Source organism: Gopherus evgoodei, chromosome 11, assembly GCF_007399415.2.
Source record: "Gopherus evgoodei ecotype Sinaloan lineage chromosome 11, rGopEvg1_v1.p, whole genome shotgun sequence".
Lineage (NCBI taxonomy): Eukaryota > Metazoa > Chordata > Testudines > Testudinidae > Gopherus > Gopherus evgoodei.
The window spans coordinates 36,934,816-36,960,386 of NC_044332.1; the positions used below are offsets into that span (position 1 = coordinate 36,934,816).

Sequence of the window (25,571 nt, forward strand, 5' to 3'; positions counted from 1 at the left end):
TCATAGTTTGTTTAGATTGCAGAGCTTGTAAGTTTCAACTGCCTTGTTATAGTTTACTGTTTTGTTGCTCCGTATAGTTGCTTGTTATAGCTTTGCTTAGAATTGTGATATTTGTTGTTTTGCCTAGTCGTTGGTTAAGATAGATAAGGTTTTTTGCTGCTTAAATTCACCTTCCTGCTGTCCCGATCTCTCCCTGAACTTTCCCGTGTCTGTTTTTCCCCCGCTCCAATCTCCCCCCCGTGTGCTCCTCCGTGTCTCCCTGTTATAACCCTTTGCTGCTTTTCCCCCCACATCTGCACTCCCTCCGAACTTCCCAAACCCCTTGCTGCTTCTCCCCCTATGAAACTTCCCAAACCCTTTGCTGTTTTTTTTACCTTTGTTTTTGGTGTCCACTTGTTGCTTAAACCTCTCTCTAGCCCTTCTTTACACTTCTCCGCTGCCCCTCCCCTACTGAAGATCACCATCACACTGCTCCATTGTCCTTACCCTGCAGGGCTTCAGAGTCTCTCGCTGCTTCCAGCCGCTCGTCTGCATACCACTAATCACTCACTCCTCCCCACCCCCCCGTTTCTTGACCCAGCCTTTATATTGATATTGTATTGTTGTACTGTAACTCACATTTTACTTATAATTATAACACCCCATTGGTTGCCTCCACTTTTCTGATATACTTTGTATTTATGTTGATGCCACTGTGTTACAACACTGTGTATCTAGCTATTAACTCATATAGAAGCTACCATTTTATTTTGCATTTCTTTTGGGAATGCTTTGCATTGCCACACTGTAACTAGAGTTGCTTATTGACTGTACTGTATCCCATTGTGCTGAACCCCACTTGCTGTAGCCCACTATTAGAACTCCCTACACTGTTCAATAAGAAGAACCCCCCCCATCGTTTTCTATTGTAAACACCCTATACACCCCATCCCATTGTATTTCATTATTAAATTCCCACCACTTCCTTTTTTTTCCCCTTTAACAAAGAAATTAATTCGGACCCCAGCTGTGTGGTAGTTGCTCCCCAAGATCCCATATACCTGCAGGCAGGGACATGGCGTCACGAACAGGATCTTGGGGTAACAATTACTGCCCTCCCTGTCCCTGGAAAGAGGCCAAGACCTCTGGAACAGAGGAAGATCAGACCAACCAGCTACAATACCACTTGCTGCAAAGTAAACAGCAGCCTGAGGCACTAGAATGGGTCTGTACTATTGGCAAAGGCCAGAGCTCCAGGGTGTATACCACCCACCTGGGGCTCACTGATGTGGGGTGCCTCTTAATCTGCCACCCCACATTCAGGGCCAGCCCTGCTGATTCCAGCCTCCGGCCAGTCTGCACTAAGGCAGGAGAGCCAGCCGCAGATTCAGATCCCACCCGCCTCTGGAGAGAGGTGGGAAGGGTTGTGAAAACCTGCGGGGGGGCTCCATCTAAGCTCGCCCCTGAACCTCGAATTTTGCAGGGGTCCCCCACCCACCAGATATTAACAGAACTGGTGCAGAAGCTGGATGAAATTCGAAAGCCCAAGAAACTGTGGCATGACATATATAAGCCCCAAAAGGTAGCCACAGCTACCTATGAGATTCTGGCTCAGGCCCTTGATAAACTAATTGTTTTCCATGGGGCCCTAATGACCTCGGCCAAGGAGGCCACTAGCCAGCCTCGCCAGGAGGGACCACCACTGACCCCTAGCCTGCCCAGTCCCAATAAATCCCCTGAAAAACCACCCCCATATACCCACCCAGAGGCCTCATCTCCCCTCAAGAAAACCCCACTATACCCAGCCCTACCTTCAGCCCCTCTAGAGGCCCAAGCCCATGAACCTGCACCCACTGTCACCTCTGGTGAAGCCCTGCCGGTATCCATCAGTCGTATAAAGATTGATAACCAGGGCAACACCACACAGGTGACAGAATTCCGACCCCGCTCCAAAGCAGAGATGAAGGAGTTCATCTCGGACACCGCTAGGGGGGGCCAATGAGCCACCACTACTGTGGCTAGGCCGCCTGCCTCTGGAAAACGGACAAGAGCTAGTGGATAGAGAAGAGGGCATAGTATTAGCCAGGACCAGTAGCTGGTCCAGGGGTCTCTCAGGGAGCCTGGTAATATCTAACACTGCATGGCTCCTGACTGCCCCAGCACTGGCCTTCCTCCATTTACAGCACTCCCTTCAAGGGATCCAAGTCCCCAGAGGAAGCGTCAAGGACATCTCTTCCCTCAGATGTGCCATCGCAGCATGTGTCCATCATGCTGTGGTCCCCTACCCAACACCCTCTCGGGCTTACTCAGGCCCAGATTAACCAGGTCAATGCCTTCAGACATGTTATTGACCCCACCGAGATACCCATAGACGAAGCTGCCATTGACTTAGCCTTGGATAGCAGTACCACCCCTGACACTGGGGCAGTTCTGTGGCTAAGGGGGTATGCTAGGCGCCCCACTGGGCGACTCTATGAAGCCCTCGAGAAAATAAGATGGCCCTCAGCCCAAGCTCTACCCATCAGTCCACCCCCACCACACATCAGTCCACACCCCCCACATGCCAGTTCACAACCCAGGCCCCAGTACTCACAGCATTCATTTACAGAACGCAAAATTTTGGGGTTCTTATTGTACAAGGGCCTCACTAAGGAGGTTGTACGTAAGCTCAACAGTGAGCAGCAAAGAGCCTTGGCCATAGCTCTAGGATGGGAAGAGCGCCCAGAACCTTCCCAGCCAAAAAACAGGTAATGGCCGGGTGCTTGGTGGCGGCCAGCACCCAGCAAGGGGACCCCCGCCCCTATTATCCGCTAGTTTTTGACAAGGGTCTCGTCATCCCCTTTTTGCTGGACACGGGGGCACAGGTGTCCATTGTTCCTCCTCACATCCCTCACACCCCCACAGGACACACCATTTATGTGCAAGGCCTCAACAGCACAGAACCCCGTGCAGAAGTAAAGGTACACGCATCCATAGGCCACACACCAGTAACATTTCGGGCCCTAGTGGGACCCATGCCACTCCTTGGGGTTCAGGAGCTACGGCATTTTAAACTGTCCGAAGCCGTGCTTGATGCACTACCAGTCACCCTATCGGGTAACAGTGCCCCCCCATGAACCTGAACTTCTCAACCCCACACCCTGGAAATACAGACCCATACCCACAGCCCCAGAAGATCAACCACACATTGCCCAGCTCATTGAAACACTGCTTAATGATAACAAGATTCGGCGTGTCAGCGAGCAAATACTTGTCCAGTGCATGGGGAATCCCAAAACCACACAAAACCAATGAGTATAGGATGGTTATAGATTATCGCGCCGCTAACAAACACATACGATCAGTAGCATTCGTTGCCAAATGGGATATCCCCACTATAGAACGCATCCTACTGGACGACACTAACCAATGGGCCTGTACAATAGACCTAAAAGATAGGTTTTATCAGATCCCCCTCTATGACCCCAAGGGATTGTTAAACTTCGCTTACCAGGGAGCCCAGTACCAATGGCAAGCGTGTCCCCAAGGGTACAAAAACTCACCTGCCTGTGCCAGTGAGGCCCTAACCCGCACATTAGAGAAGGTACCATCCCTCCCCAACATTCATGTTGTCTATTACGTGGACAACATTCTTATAACTGGCACCACACCAACTGAAGTACAAAAGGTCACTGAACAGGTTCAGGCCGCTTTATCCACCGATAGGTGGAACCTCAGTTTGCCTAAAAGTGTCCTCACTGCTACTTCTACCTTTCAGTTTTTAGGTTTTACTGTAGAAAAGGGACAGCTACACCACTTAACTTACCACCCACTCACCAATTCTTTCCCCTTGGGGGTAGCTCCCCCCAGACGCGAAGTGCAGCATGTGTTAGGTGTAATTAACTATCACAGACAGTTTCTCCCTGCTGCTTTGTTGCCACAACTATCTGTTTTGCAGCGATATGTCAGGAACATTAAAACCCCTTGGACACCAGAGGCCGAGCAGGCGGTGTCTTCCCTGGCTGCCTGGTTGGGCTCTGGGCCCACCTTGGCTCGATGGAATCCCACCAACCCTATTGAGATTACCCTCACTGTGTCCTCAGACCATGTGGCCGTAACTGTGTCCCAAGAGGACCTCCCCGTCCATAATCAGGCCCGGAAGCTGTCAGGACCCGAATATTGTTATGGGCCTGTGGGCATTGCCATGCTTGCTGTCCAGTGTGCTCTCCCATGGGGTAAATCTGCCACAGGCACCCTAAAGGGGCCTCATGTGGAGCTTCTCCCATACCTCACCTTCACGCTGGCCCCCCCAGTTCCAGGGAGCCCCTGCTACCTGGGAGCTACTCGTTTACCAGGCCCAAGAGGTATTTGGACATTGGGCCCTCAAGTCCTCCTCCACTGCAGCTCCCACTGAGCCAGGGGCTATTGCCCAACTGAGTGCCTATGCCCCTTGGATTGTATCTGATGGGGGCACAAGGAGTGGGACCGGGTGCTGCCTCAAGCCCTCATTTCCCTTAATACAGCATACAGCCGATGGCCAGAGATTGCTCCTAAACCGCGGGAACCTTGGAAACCTGCCTATAGTATTTCTCAGCCAGTGTGGGTCTCTATTCCCAATGCCCAGGGAACCTGCACTCCACTAGCAGCCACCATCATCACACCTGGCCAGTTCCCTAACACCTATCATATTCAAATAGATGGACGGGGCAAGACTGACCTGGTCCACCACAGCTGGCTTAGTGTTCGGTCATAACAGGCCCTAGATGGCTCACTTTTCTTTTATGTCTCCATAGGAATCAGTCGCCATGATTGCCGCCCCGCCTCGAGAAAACCGCCTGGTTGAGAGCCTACGCCCTACAGGAGGTCCTCATCGGGAACCTGTCAGATGTCCCCCCATCACACGATTGTGTTGCCTGTACAAGACCAAAGGCCTCAGAGGGAGGGTCCCCCTTCCTCTGGGAGTTCCTCCCCCTCACAAACCTGACTCCACAGCATCCAGCTTCAGCCTGCAACGACACAGAGTGAGTTCATCGGCCTCTGTTCATGTGCAACACCACCAGCGATGACCGAAGACCCCTGTTGCGGTGACAGGACCACTCCCAGCAGCCCCCTGCATCGTGTTCTTTGGCTTCTCCAATCCCACTCCGTTGGGGCAGTATCCCAATTGCACCCAATGGTTCATAGGACCTCGACCTAACTCAAACCCCAAGAAAGGAAGCTCAAGATACTGCACTGAGTTCATCATCTTTCAACAAGTAGAGTGTTTAACCCCACCCAATACTTATCCACAGCTCAGACCCATGTAGAACTGAGACAGGTCAGAGCCGCCCACCTACTATGGATGGAGGTCGATACACCACCCGGCCAGAAATCCCCCCAGCGAAGCTCCATGACCAGTTTTTACCCTCTTCCCCAGGACAAGTGTGGCTCTGTGGGAACAACATTGCCCGGACTGCTCTACCCGCATTCCCAAAGGGTGTATGTGCCATCGGGCAACTCGTCATAAAGGGAGGAGGGCTTTTTCACCACCATCGCCCCTTCTCCTCACCACGCAAACGACGAACAGCCACCGAGATGGTCATAGGAGGGTACATACAGTTTAACCCCCTCTCCTACAGTTTAACTTTACAGCAAATCCGTGGACTGTCGCTTGGTCTGGAGGCCCTCACCAACATCACAGCAGAAGGACTTCGTCGAACCAGCGACGCCCTCACTATCCTAGCCAACTACGCCGAGCAGAACCATCTTCTGATCCAGACCATCCTACAGAAGGACTTTTGTGTCGCCTTGGAGGACCTCGATCCTCGCTTTAAAGGACAATGTTGCCTGCGCCTTCAGCCTGGGTGGAACAACGTCTCAGCCGTGGCTGACCAACTATCCTCCCTCGCCGTCCAGATTCGTGAAGAGCGTCAGCAGTGGGATTGGTGGCAAGCTCAGTGGTCCGGCTGGGGACCTGGGCTCAGTCCATCAAGCAGTGGCTTATTACCGTGGCTATTGTTTTTGTGGCCTTTCTGTTGGGGATAGCAGTGGTCAAGCAGCTAATTCATAAGGTTGTGTCAGCCCTGCCTTTGCAGGTGAGGTATTCCTCCATCCTCTTGGACAGCAGCAAACCACCACCTCCATACTACGAAGACGACGACTTGTAAAACCTTTTTTTTTTCCTTTTTTTTTTTTTTTGGTCTTTGCATGGGACATTCCCCTCACAGCCCGTTCAGGTCGGCCAGGGGGGCATGTCTGTTACAGCTATCCCCTATTCCATTTTGTTTCTTACAGCTGTCCCCAGACTCCATTTTGTTTTCTGTTCTTCTGTGGCCGCCCTTCCCTGGCTGTTAAGTTGTTTACCAGGGCCACTGCCCTTCTCAAAGGGAGGGCCCCTTAAGTTGTTTAACAAGAGCCATTGCCCTTCTCAAAGGGATGGCCACTTGTGCTGCGTGCTAAGTGGGACCACTGCCCTGTTCAAAGGGTTAGTCCTGTTATCACCTCGTTGAGCCTGGGCTTGGTGTAGGGTAGGCAATGTCCAGAGCGGCAAGACCTAATGTGTTTTTAAGATCCTGGGCATGAGTCATAGGCCTCATGTGCTCTTGAGTCACCGATTGCACAGGACTACGTCCAGGCATGTCTCTGGGCTTACCTTCATTTTTTTCCCTGTGACAGAGGGAGCCTATCAGGATTACTGGCGGGAAACTGCCCAAGTTTGCCTTTAAAACTAGACATTTTTTAAACACACCTCTGAAAGGTTCCTGCATTGCTGCCTGGTCTGATCAGCCAGGGGTTCTGGGGGGTCCTTTCTCCGCTCTCGTTTTATTTTTGAGCGTACCCCCGTTTTTTGAACGCCCCCCCTCACGAAGAACAAATTGCTACCTGAGAGATCTCCTGATTATTGAGACTGTACCGAGCCCTCCTTGCCTCTTCTGATGTTGCTGCTGCTTCTGCCTTTGCTGCTGCCTTGGGGACTGGTAAGAATCCCTCTGTAAAACTTTCTATACTTTTATTTTATTATTTTAGCTGCTGGCTCTGTTTCCCCAGCACACAGACTCAAGCTAAACCTTGGTCTGTGTCTTAAAACCTCTCAAACTCCAGGGCTCTTTGCCGCTAAAAATAAGTTTGTGCCGCTGCTAAGCTCTGCTCCTGTGGGCTTTGCCTTGGGGCTCTCTGCTTTCAGCTGTATCCACCGCTGTAGCCACCATCCCTTGGCTTCCTTGGGAGTTGGGTCCTGGACACATACCACTCTGCCCTCTGTAACCTCCCCATAGCATAAGGTGCACCATAGGTCTTGTTTTTTTTTAGTTTAATAAGTCATAGTTTGTTAAGATTGTAGAGCTTGTAAGTTTCAACTGCCTTGTTATAGTTTACTGTTTTGTTGCTCCGTATAGTTGCTTGTTATAGCTTTGCTTAGAATTGTGATATTTGTTGTTTTGCCTAGTCGTTGGTTAAGATAGATAAGGTTTTTTGCTGCTTAATTTCGCCTTCCTGCTGTCCCGATCTCTCCCTGAACTTTCCCGTGTCTGTTTTTCCCCCGCTCCAATCTCCCCCTCTGTGTGCTCCTCCGTGTCTCCCTGTTATAACCCTTTGCTGCTTTTCCCCCGCATCTGCACTCCCTCCGAACTTCCCAAACCCCTTGCTGCTTCTCCCCCTGTATAACTTCCCTAACCCATTGCTGCTTTTTCCCCCGCATCTGCACTCCCTCTGAACTTCCCAAACCCCTTGCTGCTTCTCCCCGTGAAACTTCCCAAACCCTTTGCTGGTTTTTTTAACCTTTGTTTTTGGTGTCCGCTTGTTGCTTAAACCTCTCTCTAGCCCTTCTTTACACTTCTCCGCTGCCCCTCCCCTACCGAAGATCACCATCACACTGCTCCATTGTCCTTACCCTGCAGGGCTTCAGAGTCTCTCGCTGCTTCCAGCCGCTCGTCTGCATACCGCTAATCACTCACTCCCCCCCCCTCCTGTTTCTTGACCCAGCCTTTATATTGGTATTGTTGTACTGTAACTCACATTTTACTTGTAATTATAACACCCCATTGGTTGCCTCCACTTTTCTGATATACTTTGTATTTACATTGATGCCACTGTGTTACATTGTGTATCTAGCTATTAACTCATATAGAAGCTACCATTTTATTTTGCATTTCTTTTGGGTATGCTTTGCATTTCCACACTGTATCTAGAGTTGCTTATTGACTGTACTGTATCCCATTGTGCTGAACCACACTTGCTGTAGCCCACTATTAGAACTCCCTACACTGTTCAATAAGAACCCCCCCAATCGTTGTCTATTGTAAACACCCTATACACCATCCCATCGTATTTCATTATTAAATTCCCACCACTTCCTTTTTTTTCCTTTAATAAAGAAATTAATTCGGACCCCAGCTGTGTGGTAATTGCTCCCCAAGATCCTATATACCTGCAGGCAGGGACAACTGCAAGACAGAACCTGTGTCCAGTTGGGAACACCCAGAAAATGAGGAACACACTATTAGTGGCCATCTGTGAAAAGTTTGTTTTAAGTGACTTGAGTACCACCACATAGGAACTCTGTGGTGGAGGCAGAAGGCAGTTTTCCAAGGTGGTATGCAACTATCTTAACCACAGGATCACCCCCTCTCTTCCTCAAATCCCTCGCCTCATTTCACTACATACTTTCCAACTACTCCAGCAAATAAAGGCAGGGTTCCTTCAGACAAACAGCTTCATCAACTGTACAACTAACGAAGGCAGAAGTCTTAGGAAAAATGTGAACACATAATTAAAGACCATCATAATGAATATACATAGAGTGGGTGGGGGAAGTGGCAAGTTAACGTCACAAAGGCAACCTTAATTCTGGTATTTCCTAACTTTTGTTTACTTGAGTTTGCAATCTCAGTTTTTTAAATGTAGTTTCCTGCATGTAGTCCAAGTGTTTGTTCAACAACATTGGAACCTTTAAATCCATGAGCTCTGCCACTTGAGCCAACAGAGCAAATAATAGCAGTAGTAGGTTGTCATCCTATGTGAGCCAGCCACTAGAGGAAGCTAAGACATGTTTTGCCACTAGGCTTCACAGCTATTTGTACATCCCTATGGAATATTTTTTTTTAATAAATATAATTATTTTTCTGGAATTTCATGTTATTTCATTTGATCCAGTAAAGAGCGAGGGGTGGGCGGAGCGGATGGTTCCTACACCAAGGAGAAGAGTGGCGTAACAGGCCCTGGGGGCTGAGGGGATCACAAACCAAATCCACCTCACATGTGCCCTGCAGTAGTGGCTCCTGTCCTCAGGGGATAATAGGACCAGAGAGCAGGGTTGCAGCACCACTCAGGTTTGACCTGCCCATACCCCTATCATGATGATAGGAAGGTGACCGGGCCAAACCTGAGCAGTGCTGCAACTCCATGTGCCAGATCACAACATCTGGTATGGGGAGCCAGGCCCAACACCGAGCCACAGGAGCCACTGATGAGGGGTGAATTTTTTCCAATTAATTTTGTTTTATATTCGGCTTTTCTTTTTATTAAGTGTTGTTTTGTATTTGCTATAAAACCCAGGGCTCTAGCTATTGGCAGAGAGCAGAGAAGCACTGAGACTCCAGAATCTTGGGTTCTATTCCAGGTTCTAAAGGGATCATAGTCTAATGGTTAGATCTTCTCCATGACCCCTTCAGCATGTCGTCCTCCTGATGCCATCCTTCCCTCCTCCCAGTAACATCTCTCCAGGCCTGACTCCTCATCCCCTTCTGTATTTTGTTCAAGCTGTTCCAATCCTCCTCCTCTTCACCAGGTGCCAGCCGGGGGCACCTTAAAGCACACAGGAAAGTCTCCTGCACTGAGCTCTAATGCCACATGGCTTCCTGGGTACCTGGCAGTGCAACTGAAGGTAGTCCTGCTGAACCCCCCATGCAGTCCTGGGATTAAGCGTGCTCAAATGACATCTTCAGCAAAAGTGGTGAAAAAAACAGGTCTCTATGTATGTGCAAACTGTCATTCAGCAACTCATACCTTGGTCAAATTTATACAACTCTGATGCAAGGAAAAACCCCTCACCAAATTTTAGCTCCCTGCTCCAAAGCATGGAGACTCCACAGCTTCTCAACAAAATGGTTAAGAATTTTTTTTAAATGGGCACAACGATGCCTTTTCCCCTAACCTAGTCTGCGAAACAGATGAATCCTTTTTGCTGACATTTTCCAGGATAATTAAATTTCAGCCCAAATAGTTAAGTTTGGCAGAGAAGAACAGGGTCTTGTAATAGAGTGCTAGGCAACTTAATATTTTAGGAAATCTGCCTTGCTCATTAACAGATATGCTACAAAGCACAAGTCATTTTAATGGATTATTTAAGTTATTAAAAAAACACCTATAAATTCACATCTTTCCATTCCAGCATCTGAGTTTCAATATTTTGCTAGTTTCAATACAGGTCTGACTTGGCACACAAGTTTTCAGCTCCATTCAGGTTTCTTCTGCCCTTATCTAGATAAGCATTGCCACGTCTGTGAGCCTGTTTATTTTCGGTCTAAAGATTTTAGCTCTAGGCTAAAAATAATTCATTTAGGAATTAAGTTTGAAAAGTAATTTCCTTTAAGAATGAAGCAATTCTAATACTCAAAATTATTATTCTGGACAAACGTCAGACCAACAATATTATGAATGCAATTGTCAACTTTTTTTTTTAAAGTTATCTTCCAACTCCTCAATTAAAATCACTACCACGAAAAACTGCATTAGTAGACTCTAAAAGGTAGCTAACTTTTGCTTTTTATAGAGCCAAAAGGTAGCACTATTTCTAATACTTCTGTATAGAACTTTCAGGCAATTATGTATACAATCAAGAAGGGAAATTAAACTCAAAACTCTATTATTGTGGGTTTAGTGTACCCACCGCCACTCTTTGGGTGCACATCTGTGTATCAGCCTCATCTACCCCGATCATTTTGGAATATGCAGACCCTGCGGAATTTTTTCAAATGTGTTTAAGTTACTAAGCATGTTAGAAAAATCAGAGGCAGCTCCATGTATTTTGCCGCCCGCTTTCAGAGGCATGCATGCGGGAGGTCTGCTGGTAACGTGGATTCGGCGGCATGCCTGCAGGAGGTCCACCTGCACAAGTCCTGCACCAGTACCCGCCACCAAATTGCCGCTGAAACCGCGGGACCAGCAGACCTCCCACCAACATGCCACTTAAGGCAGCCTGACTGCCACCCCCACGGCGACCAGTAGGCTGCCCCCCTCGGCTTGCTGGCCTAGGTATGTGCTTGGTGCATTGGTGCCTTGAGTTACCCCTGAGAAAAATGTACCTCGTGTCAAGCCACGGAAGACTCCCATCTGTCCCCTTGCCCCATTCCCTCTCAAGATCCTCTTTCACTCTTCTTCAGTCTCTGCTGTGACTTCTTCCTTTCAAACTACAAGCAAGATCTAGTAGCTATATCCTGAGAAAGGCCACTGACTCCATCTTCAACTATTGTCCCACATACTTTTTCCATTCACTTTAAAATAATCAAACAGATCATTTACAACTTCCAAGTTTCTCTTCCTCTAACTCCATTTTGGATACACTCCAATCAAGCTTCTGTTCTCTCCACTCTACTGAAAACTCTCTCACCAAGGTCTTCAATGACTTCTACCCAGATAAATCTTAAGGCTTTACTCCACATTTGATCTTTTAGCTGTTTTTGATAACTTATCACTCCCTCCTAATTTTTGTTCTTTGGCTTCGATGGCACTATTTCTTTTACCCTCCTCTCACCACTTTCTCTTTCACCATCGCCTCCTGCAGTTCCTCTTTCATGTCCCCTCTTTAGGAGTCCCTCAAGGCTCTCTCATCTGCTCACAAGGATTTAAGTATTATTTCCATACAGATGACAGTTCTTATCCCATGCTTTCCTGCGAGTCCCTCCATTCACTCCTAATCATCAGATCATTTGACATTTTTTCCCCTGGGATGGCTCACTGGCATCTAAAGCATAACAGAAATTATCTTTATTTTCCCTCCAAGTTTATCTCTACTTCCCCCATTCCTCTATTGCTGTTTACACAACCCAGCCCTATAAACTGAGAGTCAAACTGCTCTTTCCCCACATATTTCAGCCATGACCACATATGCTGTTTTGCCTCCAAGAATCCAACTCTTCCTCTCTGGCTTGATTGTTAAGATGTTGATTGATCCTCTGGTCATCTCCTATATTAATTTCCTCTCCAGCCTCTCAAACCCCAGCCACTAAAATTACATATAGTCTTCACCCACTGTTCTAACACTCACCACCCCATGCTAACCTGATTACACCCACTGGTTCCACCCTGCATGCTACATTACATTTGTTCTTATCTTTACTTTCCAGGCCTTCACTGCAGCCTACATCTTCAGAACTTTTCACTAACCCTCATATCTGGTCCAGTGGCAATAACGCCTTGTTCATTTCCATCTCCCATCATTTTTTCATGCTGTCCTTTTCATGTGGTTGCCATCCCACCATTTTCTGAAACTTCTGCCAAAGACTTACTTTCTGCAATGCTGAGAAGTAGTGAATTAAATAAAAACTCAGCTATTCCCTTCTCTGTGTTGCTCAATGCTTCTTCCCCCAACCCCCCACATGCCCTTCAGAGTGTAAGCTCTTGAGGGCACGGACTATTTATATATCAGATACAATTAGGGTGACCAGATGTCTCGATTTTATAGGGACAGTCCTGATATTTGGGACTTTTTCTTATACAGAGGCCTATTACCCCCCACCCTCTGTCCCAATTTTTCATACTTGCTATCTGGTCACCCTAGGTACAATGCTGAGCACATTGTGCTTAAATTAAAAATAATCACAACAAGAACCCCTTGGTTTTAACTGTCTCCTCCTCTAGTATTTTCTGTTATTAACTTAATCACTGAAATTTTAATAAGCTTGCAATCAAGTTGTTTAATAAAAATATATTTATTACAAGTCGTAAGTTTAACACATTGCCTGATTCTGTATTCCTTGCATACCCTGGAAAGCATAATGAACTCCCTAACATATATTTAATGTGCCCAAATATATTTAATGTGCTAAAATCTTACCACAAATACAAATTTATATTCAGCACTGACCAGATTGTCAGCTAGAGCCTCTTTATATTACTGTGAGGATTACTGTGAGGAAAATTTCCATTGAAAGGTCAATTCAAAATTCCATTTCCATTTCCTCAAGAAGACTCTCTGAAGGAAAAACTGCAAGAGTTTTAAGTTTAATGTACCGTTTCAATTTGCAAGTTATGAAAGGCAGTTACAGCAGGAGAGGGAATATTATGCCTTACTCTAGTAGAAGGAAAAATTGTATGGCATTTAAAGGATGGAATAGTTGGTGAAATATCAGAAGTTACTAGCCTAGAAAAATGTCATTTAAATTAAGGGAATATGCTCTGTGCATTTTAATTCTAACCTTTAAAAAAACCCAGAGATTTGAAAAGGTTAAAATATTACATCAAATGATAAAAGAGGATATAAAATAAGAGGCATGAAAGGCCATCTCTCTCACCAGCAACAGCTCTGTTAGTAAAGTCTGACACACATCTATTTGGTAAAAAGCTATAATACCCCCCCATCCCTCAATAAAAAGCTGCTCCTCAATTAAATTATTAAATTCCTTTATCAAAAGTCTTATTGCTTCAGAATCTTTTCTTACAGGTGTACTGAAGAATTCATATATGCCTTCAAAGGATGGGTTTCTTAAATTAGCAATTAGTCCATTCCACGGCATACCTGTAGTTAACTGTTCTCTTACATGTTAGGGAGGTTTGGCAGCTAGCTTTGGACTCCCACTTGCTTTATCATGGGAAGTCAGTGTACCCCAGAAGGTGTTAAGCAAACATCTACCACCAGCTGTACGTAGTTGAACATAGACCTTGAAGGATGCTGGGGATTCTTAGAAAACATTGCTACAGTCACGTCTTTATTAAGATTAAGACCAACTTTCTGTTTAAATCATGACTCTTAATTGCTCTAAAATCCACATGGTTACTTGGATTGCCTCATGGGAGAACGGGGTTTGACAACTGAGCAAATTTTGGAGCCATTTGACCAACAGGTTTCCAAGATACAGCCACCCCACGCCTCCTTAAAAAAAACCACTTTTTTTTTTTTGAAGTTGATACGTTTTGGCAACTTTTTTCACGTACAGATAGAGATGAAGCCAGGACTGAGATTATTGTACCAGGGTCTCAAATCCTTGAGATTTACCCAGAGTGCATGCCACCCACTAGTTCTTTGGGGAAAATCAAATACATACATTAGCCACCAAAGTGTTTGGTTCTCCAGCTAGGCACGCACCAGGCTCTCAAACAGATTACACTGTGCATATATAGAGAGAGGAGAAGGGGCAAGAGGTTGAAAGCTAGCTCTAACGCACGTGGCCTGAATATCTCAAGGGGGAAGTTACAGCCAGTGACCTGAGCTACACAACCTAAGCACTGAGAGTTCAAATCCAGCCATAGCAATCTGAAATTGAGAAAAAGGCAGCATCTTGCTAGAGTCTGCCTCTATCAAAGTGTTTGTTTTTTAATTTTGGGAAAGTGTAATCTGAGTACAATAGACTATTCAGAAGGTGCTAAAATTATTTTTGAAAAGAAAATAAGTTACACATGCAAATCCTCACAGAGGTGTGGGTGATAGCGGTGGGGGAAGGGTCAGGTGATGGGCAGGACCAGGAAGGGGACATGGGGGTGAGTAATTGGGGGTACAGACGAGGATAGGGGCAGGGGCCACTGTAAGCCCCATATTCTCCCCTCCTTCCCCTCATTTGCCACGATACAGGAGCCTTCTGAGCCTCTCTCCCTTCCCCCTGTGTGAACACACCAGAATCTCAATGACGCCCCCCCATCTATTGGAGCCTGACCAGGTGTGGGCTAAATTCAGGGGGAGGGACAGGCCAGGGATGGCCTTTCAGCAGGACTGAGATTCTCTTCATACCCTTCCCCTGTGATCTGGGAGCTGTGGATCCCTGCCCGTGGGGATGCCTGAGCCCCTCCTTATACCCGCTTCATGTGAGCTGAGACCTGCAGGCCTTAACTAGGGAGGTCAGAGCCCCACTCCCTGTGTACCAGGATCCAGAATGCTCCAGCCCATTATTAGGGTCTACTTGAGATATACTGAAGAAAAGTTGTATGTAAGAACTAAGTACTACTACTTGTCCAAAGGAACATCTGAACTGAGAGAAATGAGTTAACTTATAAAGTGAGGCCAAAACTCCACCCAGGAATAATATTAGAACATACCCCTGGGAAGAGTTCTCCACTTGCCTTATGACTACTTCAGAATTACTTCCAAACATTAGAATGAGGAAAACTTCTGTCCATTACAAGAGAGTTCAAAGACAACTAATTCCCAGACCAAGGATTTCATTAACCTTGCCTTAAACTTGAGAGTACATATCACAAGCTTAAAGTTAAACATTCTTACAAGAACACTTAATTAGTAAGATCACCATTAAAAATCCAAGGGTGGCAGAGTTTAGATTAAATTTACAAGAAACTCAAATATCTGAAAATCTTACCTATGTATTTTCAAACTACCATAACTTTCTCCCTCAAAGTTACCAACCTCCCATATACCTGGCTGGATATTAGAAATGTGTAATGCAGATTTATATATTTAGTTTCATACTTTTATGTATTTGATACTAAGTGTGATGCGTTGCAGCCACCCTTTTGCACAGATAGAAGCACATATTGCATGCTAAAAAAACTTACAGCTCACTTTTAGGATATTTCGCATGGGATTTGCATTTAATATTAGCAAGGATTTTTCAATTAAAATGCAACAAATATACAGGATTAGACACAGTCCATAACTATCGATACAATTCTTACAAATTTGGTAAGCATAAATGGTAAGCAAAAGTGGACATGAAAATTTGTGTAAGGATGAAAATACAGTTCAATGACTTAGATCAGACACCTGAAACAACTTTAATTAGGTACGAATAATCAACCTGAAACAAGAAATATTGAAAATTTCGCAGGAAATTGAGAATACCTGTCTTTCCAAATCCTGTCCAACAATGCCAGCCTCTATATGAGCAGTTAAGTTTTTCTCATCGACCCAGAGAATTCGATTCTGTTGTAAAAAAAATATTGGATGTTAGACCACTACAGTTCTGGAATTTACTTATAAGTGACCTTGCTTCACAAAAGGATGTTTATACATTAGCAAACTTATCAGTTGTAATTTACCAACAGTGTAGTTCCATCTATGGTGTCAGAAGAAGCTAGATAGACAAGACTGAGGCATTTTTACCTTTATGTCATGTAGTCTTGTCTACAATACTGTTTCCATGGTTGCTACTACAAATGGAGATGCATCAGTGGTAAATTATGGGTGAAAAGTTTGCTTGTGTAGGCATAGCAATATGAAGCAGGAAAACCAGAGAGAATTAGGTCACCCAAAATTCTGGAGAAAGAGGAGTGTTCAGGAGTTTCATATCTGGCATACAAGTATTCAATTATCTTGAATGATCTACATGTCAGTGCCTAAGAATAAAAAAAAAATCTGGTGCAGCCCGGGAGTAAAAAGAGTATTCGATTAGGCAAGTCGCATTCTATTCCTTCGTGCACCTGCCCTCTTGAATTTTACATCAAGATGGCAAAACTATAAGTGAGGTATTTATCAAGACAAGTTCAAGCCTAGCGCAGTTTAACTTAAATGTAAATATTTAAACCACTGAAGGCTATAGTTACTGCTTCAACAAGTGGACCCTGCTCTACATTCACCCCAGAATGCATGAACGAACACGAGGAGAAGAAAGAACCCTTCAGTACAAATGCATCACACTCTAAACTAGCTAGTTGGATAAAAGAAAGGATTGGAAAAAAATAACCGGAGACAAGAATCAAAAAAATCTAACCTAGTCAAGCCAGAAGAGTTGCCTCCACTTGATGATGGAGAAAGAAAATTGGATTGGCAAATTCCATCAGCCCACTTTACGGGAGGAATGGCATCACAAGAGCTTTGCCCCCCACACCCTCACCTGACAGTAAGAAATGTAAGCCCATTGTTCAGGCTGGCAAAGAAAAACATCTGAGGAGCGATAGCATGAAGATGATTTGAAGAGGCACACAGAAGACAGCAACACTTAGTAACATTTTTTTTAATCATTTGCTTCAAGATGTCAAATACACTATTCTCTATCATATTACAATAAATGTATATGACTTAATAGCACACTAACAATGAAAATAAAAATCTAAGTAGCAAGTGTACTGTGTGCATATGTTGATCACCTGAATAAAATCAGATTGTTTCTGTAACTGAATATTATAAGGATAGTGACACTGCATCTTTGGCACATACACAGGGAATATCTGCCAGACTCTGTACCACACTAAGTCAATGTGTCATGGGCCAAAGCTATTTTTTTTTTTTTTTTTTTTTTTTTTTTAAGTTTTAAGTAAAAATTGTTCTGATGACCAAAAAAAAATCATAGATGTAGTCCAGAGGTTAAATCTATAGGAACTTTTTTGAAGGTTTGCGGGATCTCAACATGGCTGAGCCTCAGGAATCATCTGAAAAACAGTGCCTGTTTGAGCCAGCAAACCTCTGTAACAGAGGTAAAGGGGACTGGACTGCCCCAGCCACCTCAAGCTCCTTCCATAAAACCTAAACTTTCTAATGAAGTCAAACTCCAAGGAAAAGTGAAAAGTGATCAAACAGTGCGAATATGCAGAGAACACTCTTGAAGAACCAGTTACTTATCAAAGTAACTTTCCAAGCTGGCCTCTATGTATTCACACTTGTGGAAGTCTAGAGAGAATGACAGGCCTTGAGAAAGGTGGGCTGAGGAGTTCTCATTAAACAAGGACTGTGGAACTGCTCTCAAAAAAAAAGCATTAGATCCACCCAACTGTGTCAATTTGCAGGTTTCTATGATAGAATCAGGGGCATGTCTTCAACATTGTTTTAGCCTTAACAGTGAGCTCTAAGACCATGAGGTACTCTGGCACTACAAGAAATTGCCTTTTTGACAGATAGCAAGTTATTTGTAGCCTTTGGGTGACTTCTTGATTTCCTAAGTGCATTGGTCTAATCAAGATAACTCAACCTTTTTGACATCTGCAATAAGGAATGTGGCACCCCTGGCCAGTACGTTTTCTTCCACAACCTGTGATTGTGAACACAAGGTTTGATTCACATGGATCTCTCACCACTGATAAAGACATTAAATATGACAGGATAAGGAAGGACACAGTTCTGCACCAGTACGTAGTTGCCCTGTATGTGGCTTTGAAACCCTCGAAGGGCTTCACCACTCTGAGCTGCAAGAGGCTGAGGCTGATTCCTTTCTATGCAGTTCTATGTGCCCTGCACTGTTCTCTCTCAGATATGCTCCCCACCTCATCAGGCTGGCTGAGTATCTTTGGGTATAGGATATAGGAAGGATATAGGAAGACCCTTGTGGACATTCTCTGCGATCATCCAGCATTCAAGGGAGCCCAGGACCTGGCTTGGGATCAGGATCTATCTTGCATACATTCCCAATGCGGTTCCTCACCATAAGGAGAACCTTCTGGAGAAACTTGATATGGAATTTTGCCAGGGGTCATTTCTATACATTAACTAGGAAGCCCAGTGGCTGGAGATACTAAGCTGCGAATAGCTGTGTATTCCTTAACAGATATCAGGTTCTGGATTTTCTCCCATCTGTCCAGTGATGGTAAACTTTGGCCACAGATGTGTCTATATCCATCCCAGCTGAGCTATCTCTGTGGAAAGGATCAATGAGCTTTTCTTGGTGATTATCACAAAGCAATGCAGTTGAAGCAGCTCCACTATCCATTGGGTGGCACTGTATGCTGCTTCTTTGGTGGGAGCTCTGTTCAGAATGTCTTCCAGGAAAAGACGGAGGAGAGTGCTCAGAGATGTGAATCTGATTCTGACCAGACAAAAGGCTGAATGGCAGTATTTTCTACAGGCAGTGGACCACACAATACGCAAATCTCCATGGACAGTGGTGACATGGATGTATGAGGCTGTGTAGATCTGCTATGTCCACTGAAGCAAGGAATCACCTTGGACGGGGTGCTACTTGTTGAGACTAGAATCTCCATCCTGAATCTGATCATTTTCATCCATTTGTTCACTCATTTGACAATTAGGAGGGCTCTGACTTCCCCATCCCCGGGTACGTTTCTAGATGAATATGGAGTATAGCCCTAAAAACCTCTCTTCTGAGGATATCAATTAAATTGCTCCTATGTTTGCAAGTTGGGAGATCTTGTTTAGCACTAGCTTGCATTTGGTAGGGTTGCTTGAAATGGGTGATTGGGTGAGGTGAGGTTCTTAGTCTGAGATAACCTGAACTTATTACCTTTTTTACCCACTTGTCTAGTGAATAAAGCCCCTTCATCTGAGAAGTAGAATATTGTCTGATCAGAGGCATAGACTTTTGTTGCCACAGTGAGTTTTAAGAGGTGTCACTGCCACCACCTATGGTTTTGCCATCTGATACAAGGGTCAAGGGTTCTCTTTGGCATTCCTGTTGCTATCGTTCCTTTGGTACTCTTGTGATGAGGCTGGACAAAAGGAGCATTTCTGCCTGTTGGGCTTGTAATCCTTTCGTGAGGCACTGCATAGGATGGGAAAGGACTGCTTCGGTTTGGGTGCATTCCTCTCCACCTTCTTACCCAACTTCTCCCCAATTACGAAAGCAAGTGTGAATTTGGATAAGAACAGGATTTGAGTTGGCATCCGCAGTCCAGCAGCATTGGGAGATGTGGTGTCCCACTGCTGAACTGCACACCATGGCCCTGGATGACCATCAATTTGCACCCATTAAGGCACCTGTCACATGCTGTTACATACCTGAAACTAGGAGAGTAGGAGGAGGGAAGAAGGAGTAAAGGTTGCTTGCCACTGCTCAAAAATCCCATATAAAAAAATAGAACTGGCAAAGGAAATGGTCAGGAGCAGTGGAAACTAATTGTGGCCACAGAGATACAAGTTCTAGCAGTAAGCCAGAGAAGGGGGAAGCCTGTGGTGACTGCACTACAACACTGAAAGAGGAGAACCACCTATATGTGTCAGAACAGTAGAAGATGATGGGCTGTAGAATACTATCTGCTAACCACAGAGAAAAGCTTTTCCACTTCTGAGTGCAACATTGTAGTGTAAATGAATCTAGACTGCAGCTGAATGCTCTGTTCTTCCTGACATTGGACTTGCTCTGTGAAATTCACTGTCCCACTACTCAAGCTACACAGTGAAGTGATTCTTGATCAGAATGCAAGACAAGTTTGCCCTTCTGTGATAGAGGGAAAAATATAGGCAAAATGATCTAGAAAAGAATGGGTTTGGTCTTTGGAGACTTGAATGGCCCTACTAAAAAAGCTACAAGAACCCTAATCTCATTAAAAAAAACAAGGCTGGGATTTTCAGAGATGCTTAAGGAAGCTAGGCACCCAACTCCCCTTAATGTTCAATGGAATTTGGACATCAAACACCCTAAGGCTCTTTTGAAAATCCCAGACTAAGCATTCAACGGTATAAACTACCCAGCACCAACCAGAATACAATTTAACAGTTAAAATTAGGTCTTTTAGTTATTTTAATAGATCACTGAAAATAGAGTAGGCCCCCAAAGCCTAGCCCTGCCACAGAAAGGAGGGACTGGTGTGGTTGGGACTGCCTAATTTTACAACTGCAGCTTTGAATATTCAGCGTGTGTGTGTGGGGGGGGGGGGGTACTTGTATTTCCCCAGTGGGCACTGCTTTCCATAAAATTAGTGGTGCTGGGGCCATCTATGCAAGGCCACTCTGAAGACACGGTTCCTGGATTCTGAGTAGGAGGGAGAAAAGGAGAAAGATCCAACAGATGAAATTATTCTCTTAATTTAGGGATAGAAATCAGTTTTAAACAAATGTCTGTATGGTTGATTTTAAAACTTTAATCTAATTTACATTAAAGTTAATTCTCCAAGTTGTTCTCTGGATCTTTCCATGACTGCTTGTACTACTAGGGAGTTGGGGGGAGGGGATGTGAACAAAAAGTGTGCCCCTTCCACAGGTACAAAGTATCATCTTTCAGCCCCTTTGGGGTAGGTACATAATCATGGTGTTTGCCATACTACACTAGCTGATTCCATGGCCTCATTTCCTGGGAGAGCTACCCAATTGGGTCCGCAGGATGTCCAGGCTTATGTCAGGTATCAAGAATATCCTCAAGTGGGATCTGAAGTTCAGTTGCCACCCTCTGCATTATTCTTGGTATAGTCAATGGGCATCAGGCAGGGATGGTGTGGCTGGGGCAACTGCCTCATCAGGTGGAGGACAATAGGCCTATTGGTACCACCAGCAGTGATGGGTTTGGCTCATCTCCCTCCTTCGCATATTCCAGCGGAGCCAGTTGCTATTGCTTAGTGGAAGATGGATGGTAAGCTGCGCACACAGATCCAATAGGAGCAGTATACTGGTTTGAAGGCTGCTTGGGGAGGATCCCAAGACACTGGGTATAGCAGTCTCGGAGGAGGGCGAGGGGAGCTATGGGGGTGGGCATGAGACCAAGACACTCTAAAAGCCTGTCCAGGCTAACTTCCCTTTATGGAGGAGATGGTTCATCCTACATATTGGATTCAGCAGACAAAAAGGGCCTGATCTTGTTCTATCAGCAATACTGTAGGTGCCAGTAGATGGAGACTCCATCTCGTGGACAGAGCAAGAGAGAAGTACTTCCTTCTCAAAAGTAGATTCCTCTTTTGATGCTGAAACACCCCTCAGAAGGGCTGGACCTGAAAGCAGAAGAGACTGGGTATGGCAGGGTGAAAATATGCTCCGGGGAGGTATACGTCTCAGTCTGTTCCAGAGTGCGAGGTGTCCCAGTAGTCGGTATAGTTGGATCTGGCTTAGTGGTCAGTAGGCTGGAGAAGCTAGTTTGGCTTACATGCTAGTACAGGTGGATCCTTGCTCCTGTGTGTCTTACTCATATGGCCAGAAGGCTTAAGCAGGCCTAAGACTTTATAACACAAACATGAAGACTCACCTGATTTGATAGGAGTTGGGGACCAGATCTGGAGGAAGATCTTTTCTTGTGTCTGTAAGAGTGTCTTACTCTTATGAGAAGCCTGAGACAGCAAATCTTTGAATTTATCAGATCTGGTCTTTACTCAGAGCTCCTACTTGGAAGGGCACTGCTCAAGGATGGAGACCAATGTACAATGAGGGTGGTCTTCCTGGCCTGAAACCAACTGGGGTCTCATGGCTTTCTGCATGAAATACTTGCTCAGTTGAAGCTCACATCCCTCTTGGGTCTGGGGAGGGCAGGAGAGCTGATATTGCACTTAGTGGAGATGCTCTGCCTTTACTGCCTTGGGGAGGCATGTAAGTGGTCACCACTGACCAAGAAGCAAAGAAGACAGGAGACAGTTCTTAAACCCTGGAACTCTGAGCATAGTCCTTCTTCCAAGAGTAGGAAATGGAGAGGGTCTCCATGGTGGGGAAATATGAATCGAAACTATTAAAAAAAACTAAAAACTATGAACCACTATATTTACAGATATGAGAGATAGTTTCAGACACAGAATTACAACCCAGGCCATGCAGCAGCAAGGAGGAACTGGAGAGGTGGTCAGGCCGCACCTTCTTTTATAACCTCAGTACTGATCAAGCAGAGACCTAGGATGCAGGCTCAGACCGTGGACACTATTCACAAGAATTTTTGGGCTCAGGTGACCCATACTCAAAAGAAGATTGTTTAAATCCAAACAAAAAAGATGCACTGAAGTTTGAAAAACTAATGCACTGATGAATATTACGCTGCGTAAAATCTTTACAGAAATTTAAAAAATAAGTTCGACGCCAGTTACCTAACAGGGTCTTTCAAATATAAAGCTTTCACATAATAAAAATGGCATTTCCCATTAAAAGTTGGTTAAGTTACTCAAACCCAGAAAAACATCCTTATTTCTATACTCCTAAAGTAACTGAACATTTAACCTCATTATACATGCATCTTAGTTAACTGATCTGAGGAACTTAAGTTAACTGAATCACTCAGTGCCTCAAAACAGACCTTTATGCATGTTCTATCTTATACTATTGTTCCTGTTCAGTGGTTCTCTTTGAGACAAAATGTTTAAACTCTAAGTGTTTTTTACTGCAATGGGTCTTCAGCAGAATAACAGGCACCTATTATATGTTCAGAGTACGGCTGTCAAGCCATTAAAAAAAATCAATCACAATTAATTGCACTGTTAGACAATAATACCATTTAAATTTTTTTTGATGTTTTCTACATTTTCAAAAATATTGATTTAAATTACAACACAGAATATAAAATGAGTACTGTACACTTTGTATTTTGATCACAAGTATTTGCACTGTAAAGAATAAAATATAGTATTTTTCAATTCACATTATGCAAGTAGTGTAATGCAATCTCTATCATGGAATTTGAACGTACAAAGGTAGAATTATGTACAAAAAATAACTGCATTCAAAAATACAACAATGTAAAACTTTAGAGCTTACAAGTTCACAAGTTCTACTTCTTATTCAGCCACTCGCTCAAACAAATTTGTTTAAATTTTCAGGAGATAATGCTGCCTGCTTTTTATTTACGTCGTCTGAAAGTGAGAACACACGTTCGCATGGCACTGTTGTAGCCGGCATTGCAAGATATTTACATGCCAGATGCACTAAATATTCATATGTCCCTTCATCTTCAACCACCATTCCAGAGAACATGCGTCCATGCTGATGACTGGCTCTGCTCGACAACCATACAAAGCAGTGCAAACTGACGCAGGTTCACTTTCACCGTCAGGAGTCAAATGCCACCAGCAGAAGGCTGATTTTCTTTTTTGGTGGTTCGGGTTCTGTAGTTTCTGCATTGGATTGTTGCTCTTTTAAGACTTCTGAAAGCATGCTCCACACCTCATCCCTCTTAGAGTTTGAAAGGCACTTCAGATTCTTAAACCTTGGGTTGAGTGCTATAGCTATCTTTAGAAATCTCACATTGGTACCTTCTTTGAGTTTTGTCAAATCTGCAGTGAAAGTGTTCTTAAGATGGACATGTGTTGGGTCATCATCCAAGACTGCTATAATATGAAATACATGCCAGAGTGTAGGTAAAACAGAGCAGGGAACATACTATTCTCCCCCAAGAAGTTCAGTCAAAAAGTAAGTAATGTATTAATTTTTGAATGAGCATCATCAGCAAGGAAGCATGTCCTCCAGAACGGTGGCCAAGGCATGAAGGAGCATATGAATGTTTAGCATATCTGGCACATAAATACCTTGCAATGCTGGCTACAAAAGTGCCATGTCTACACCTGTTCTCACTTTCATTTGACATTGTAAATAAGAAGCCATCAGCATTATCCCCTGCAAATGTAAACAAACTTGTTTGTCTTACCAATTGGCTGAATAAGAAGTAGGACTGAGTGAACTTGTAGGCAATAAAATTTTACATTGTTTTATTTTTGAGTGCAGTTACGTATCAAAAAAATCTGTATTTGTCAGTTGCACTTACACAATAAAGAGATATTATGGTACTTGTGAGGTGAAATGAAAAACACTTTTTTTAATCATTTTACAGTGCAAATATTTGTCATAAAAAACAAGTGAGTGCTGTACACTTTGTATTCCGTATTGTAATCTAAGTCAATATATTTGAAAATGTAGAAAAACATCCTAAAATAGTTAATATATTTCAATTGGTATTCTATTGTTTAACAGTGATATTAATCATGATTGTTTTAATCGATTATTTTTGAGTTAATCACTAGTTAACTGACTGACAGCTCTAGTTCAGAGAGATGTTCAGTTTGTAGTTCAGACAACAATATTTTTCACTTTACTCTGTTTCACTAATGACGTCTGATGCTCATACCAGATTTTCTATATTTTAACAGATACGTTTAATTAATCAAGTCACAGTAAACTCATTTACAACCCGTAGTTCTCATTTACTCTTAATGCAACTGGATGATTGAGAAGAGCACCATAGCACAATTAATGACTTAAAGTTGCTTTTTTTTCTTGACAGAGGTTCCCACACTGTGGGCCACAGATCACTTCTAGTCCACACACGTGAGCACTGCTGTCTGTGCTCCTCAATTTCACTCCATTCAGGATGCCTGTGAAAGTAAGGAGCAGCTGCCACTAGGAGCTCTTATAAAAGAGGAACTCCCTGAGCCAGGTTGAAAGACAAAGCTGCAAGCTGCCTTGCTAGCCGAACTGCCATAGAAAAGGAGTCAAAACCGAGTCTTTGCTCTCAGGACAAAGAAGTGCTCTGAGGAGTGACTGAGAATGGAGAAGCAAGCCAACACAGCTTTGCAAAATGTTACAGAACACAATACTAGATTAAAAATAGGATGTCATTTCTGAAAGGTAGCGTCTGATTACTGCACAGCTACAAAACTGTTTTTACAAGTGTGCAATTCCTCCTACCAATGGAAAAGTAGCGAATACAGAAAATGAAGTTTCAATAGCGCTAAGCATGTGACAAACTTGAAGTCTCCTTGTAATTCCACAATGTAGCATATAATACATCCACTCACTGATTTAAAGGGACACTGTCAACTTGAAATCTAGTCAATTTAAAGAAAGTTTAGTTTAAAGTACTACCACTGACCATGAGTCCTTCCCTGCCGACATGTGTTTTGTAAATGTTACT

The 25,571-nt window shown here is 44.3% G+C and overlaps 1 protein-coding gene across 4 annotated transcripts in view; it reads right to left on the reverse strand.

Moving 5' to 3' along the window:
• Nucleotides 1–25,571, reverse strand: part of AGPS (alkylglycerone phosphate synthase) — a 184,094-nt gene that overhangs the window by 79,241 nt on the left and 79,282 nt on the right. For all 4 annotated transcript variants that reach the window (XM_030580509.1, XM_030580510.1, XM_030580508.1 and 1 more), the window contains one exon: nt 15,941–16,021. In XM_030580509.1, coding sequence (XP_030436369.1) covers nt 15,941–16,021 — 81 coding nt within the window. The remainder of the gene's footprint in view (nt 1–15,940; nt 16,022–25,571) is intronic.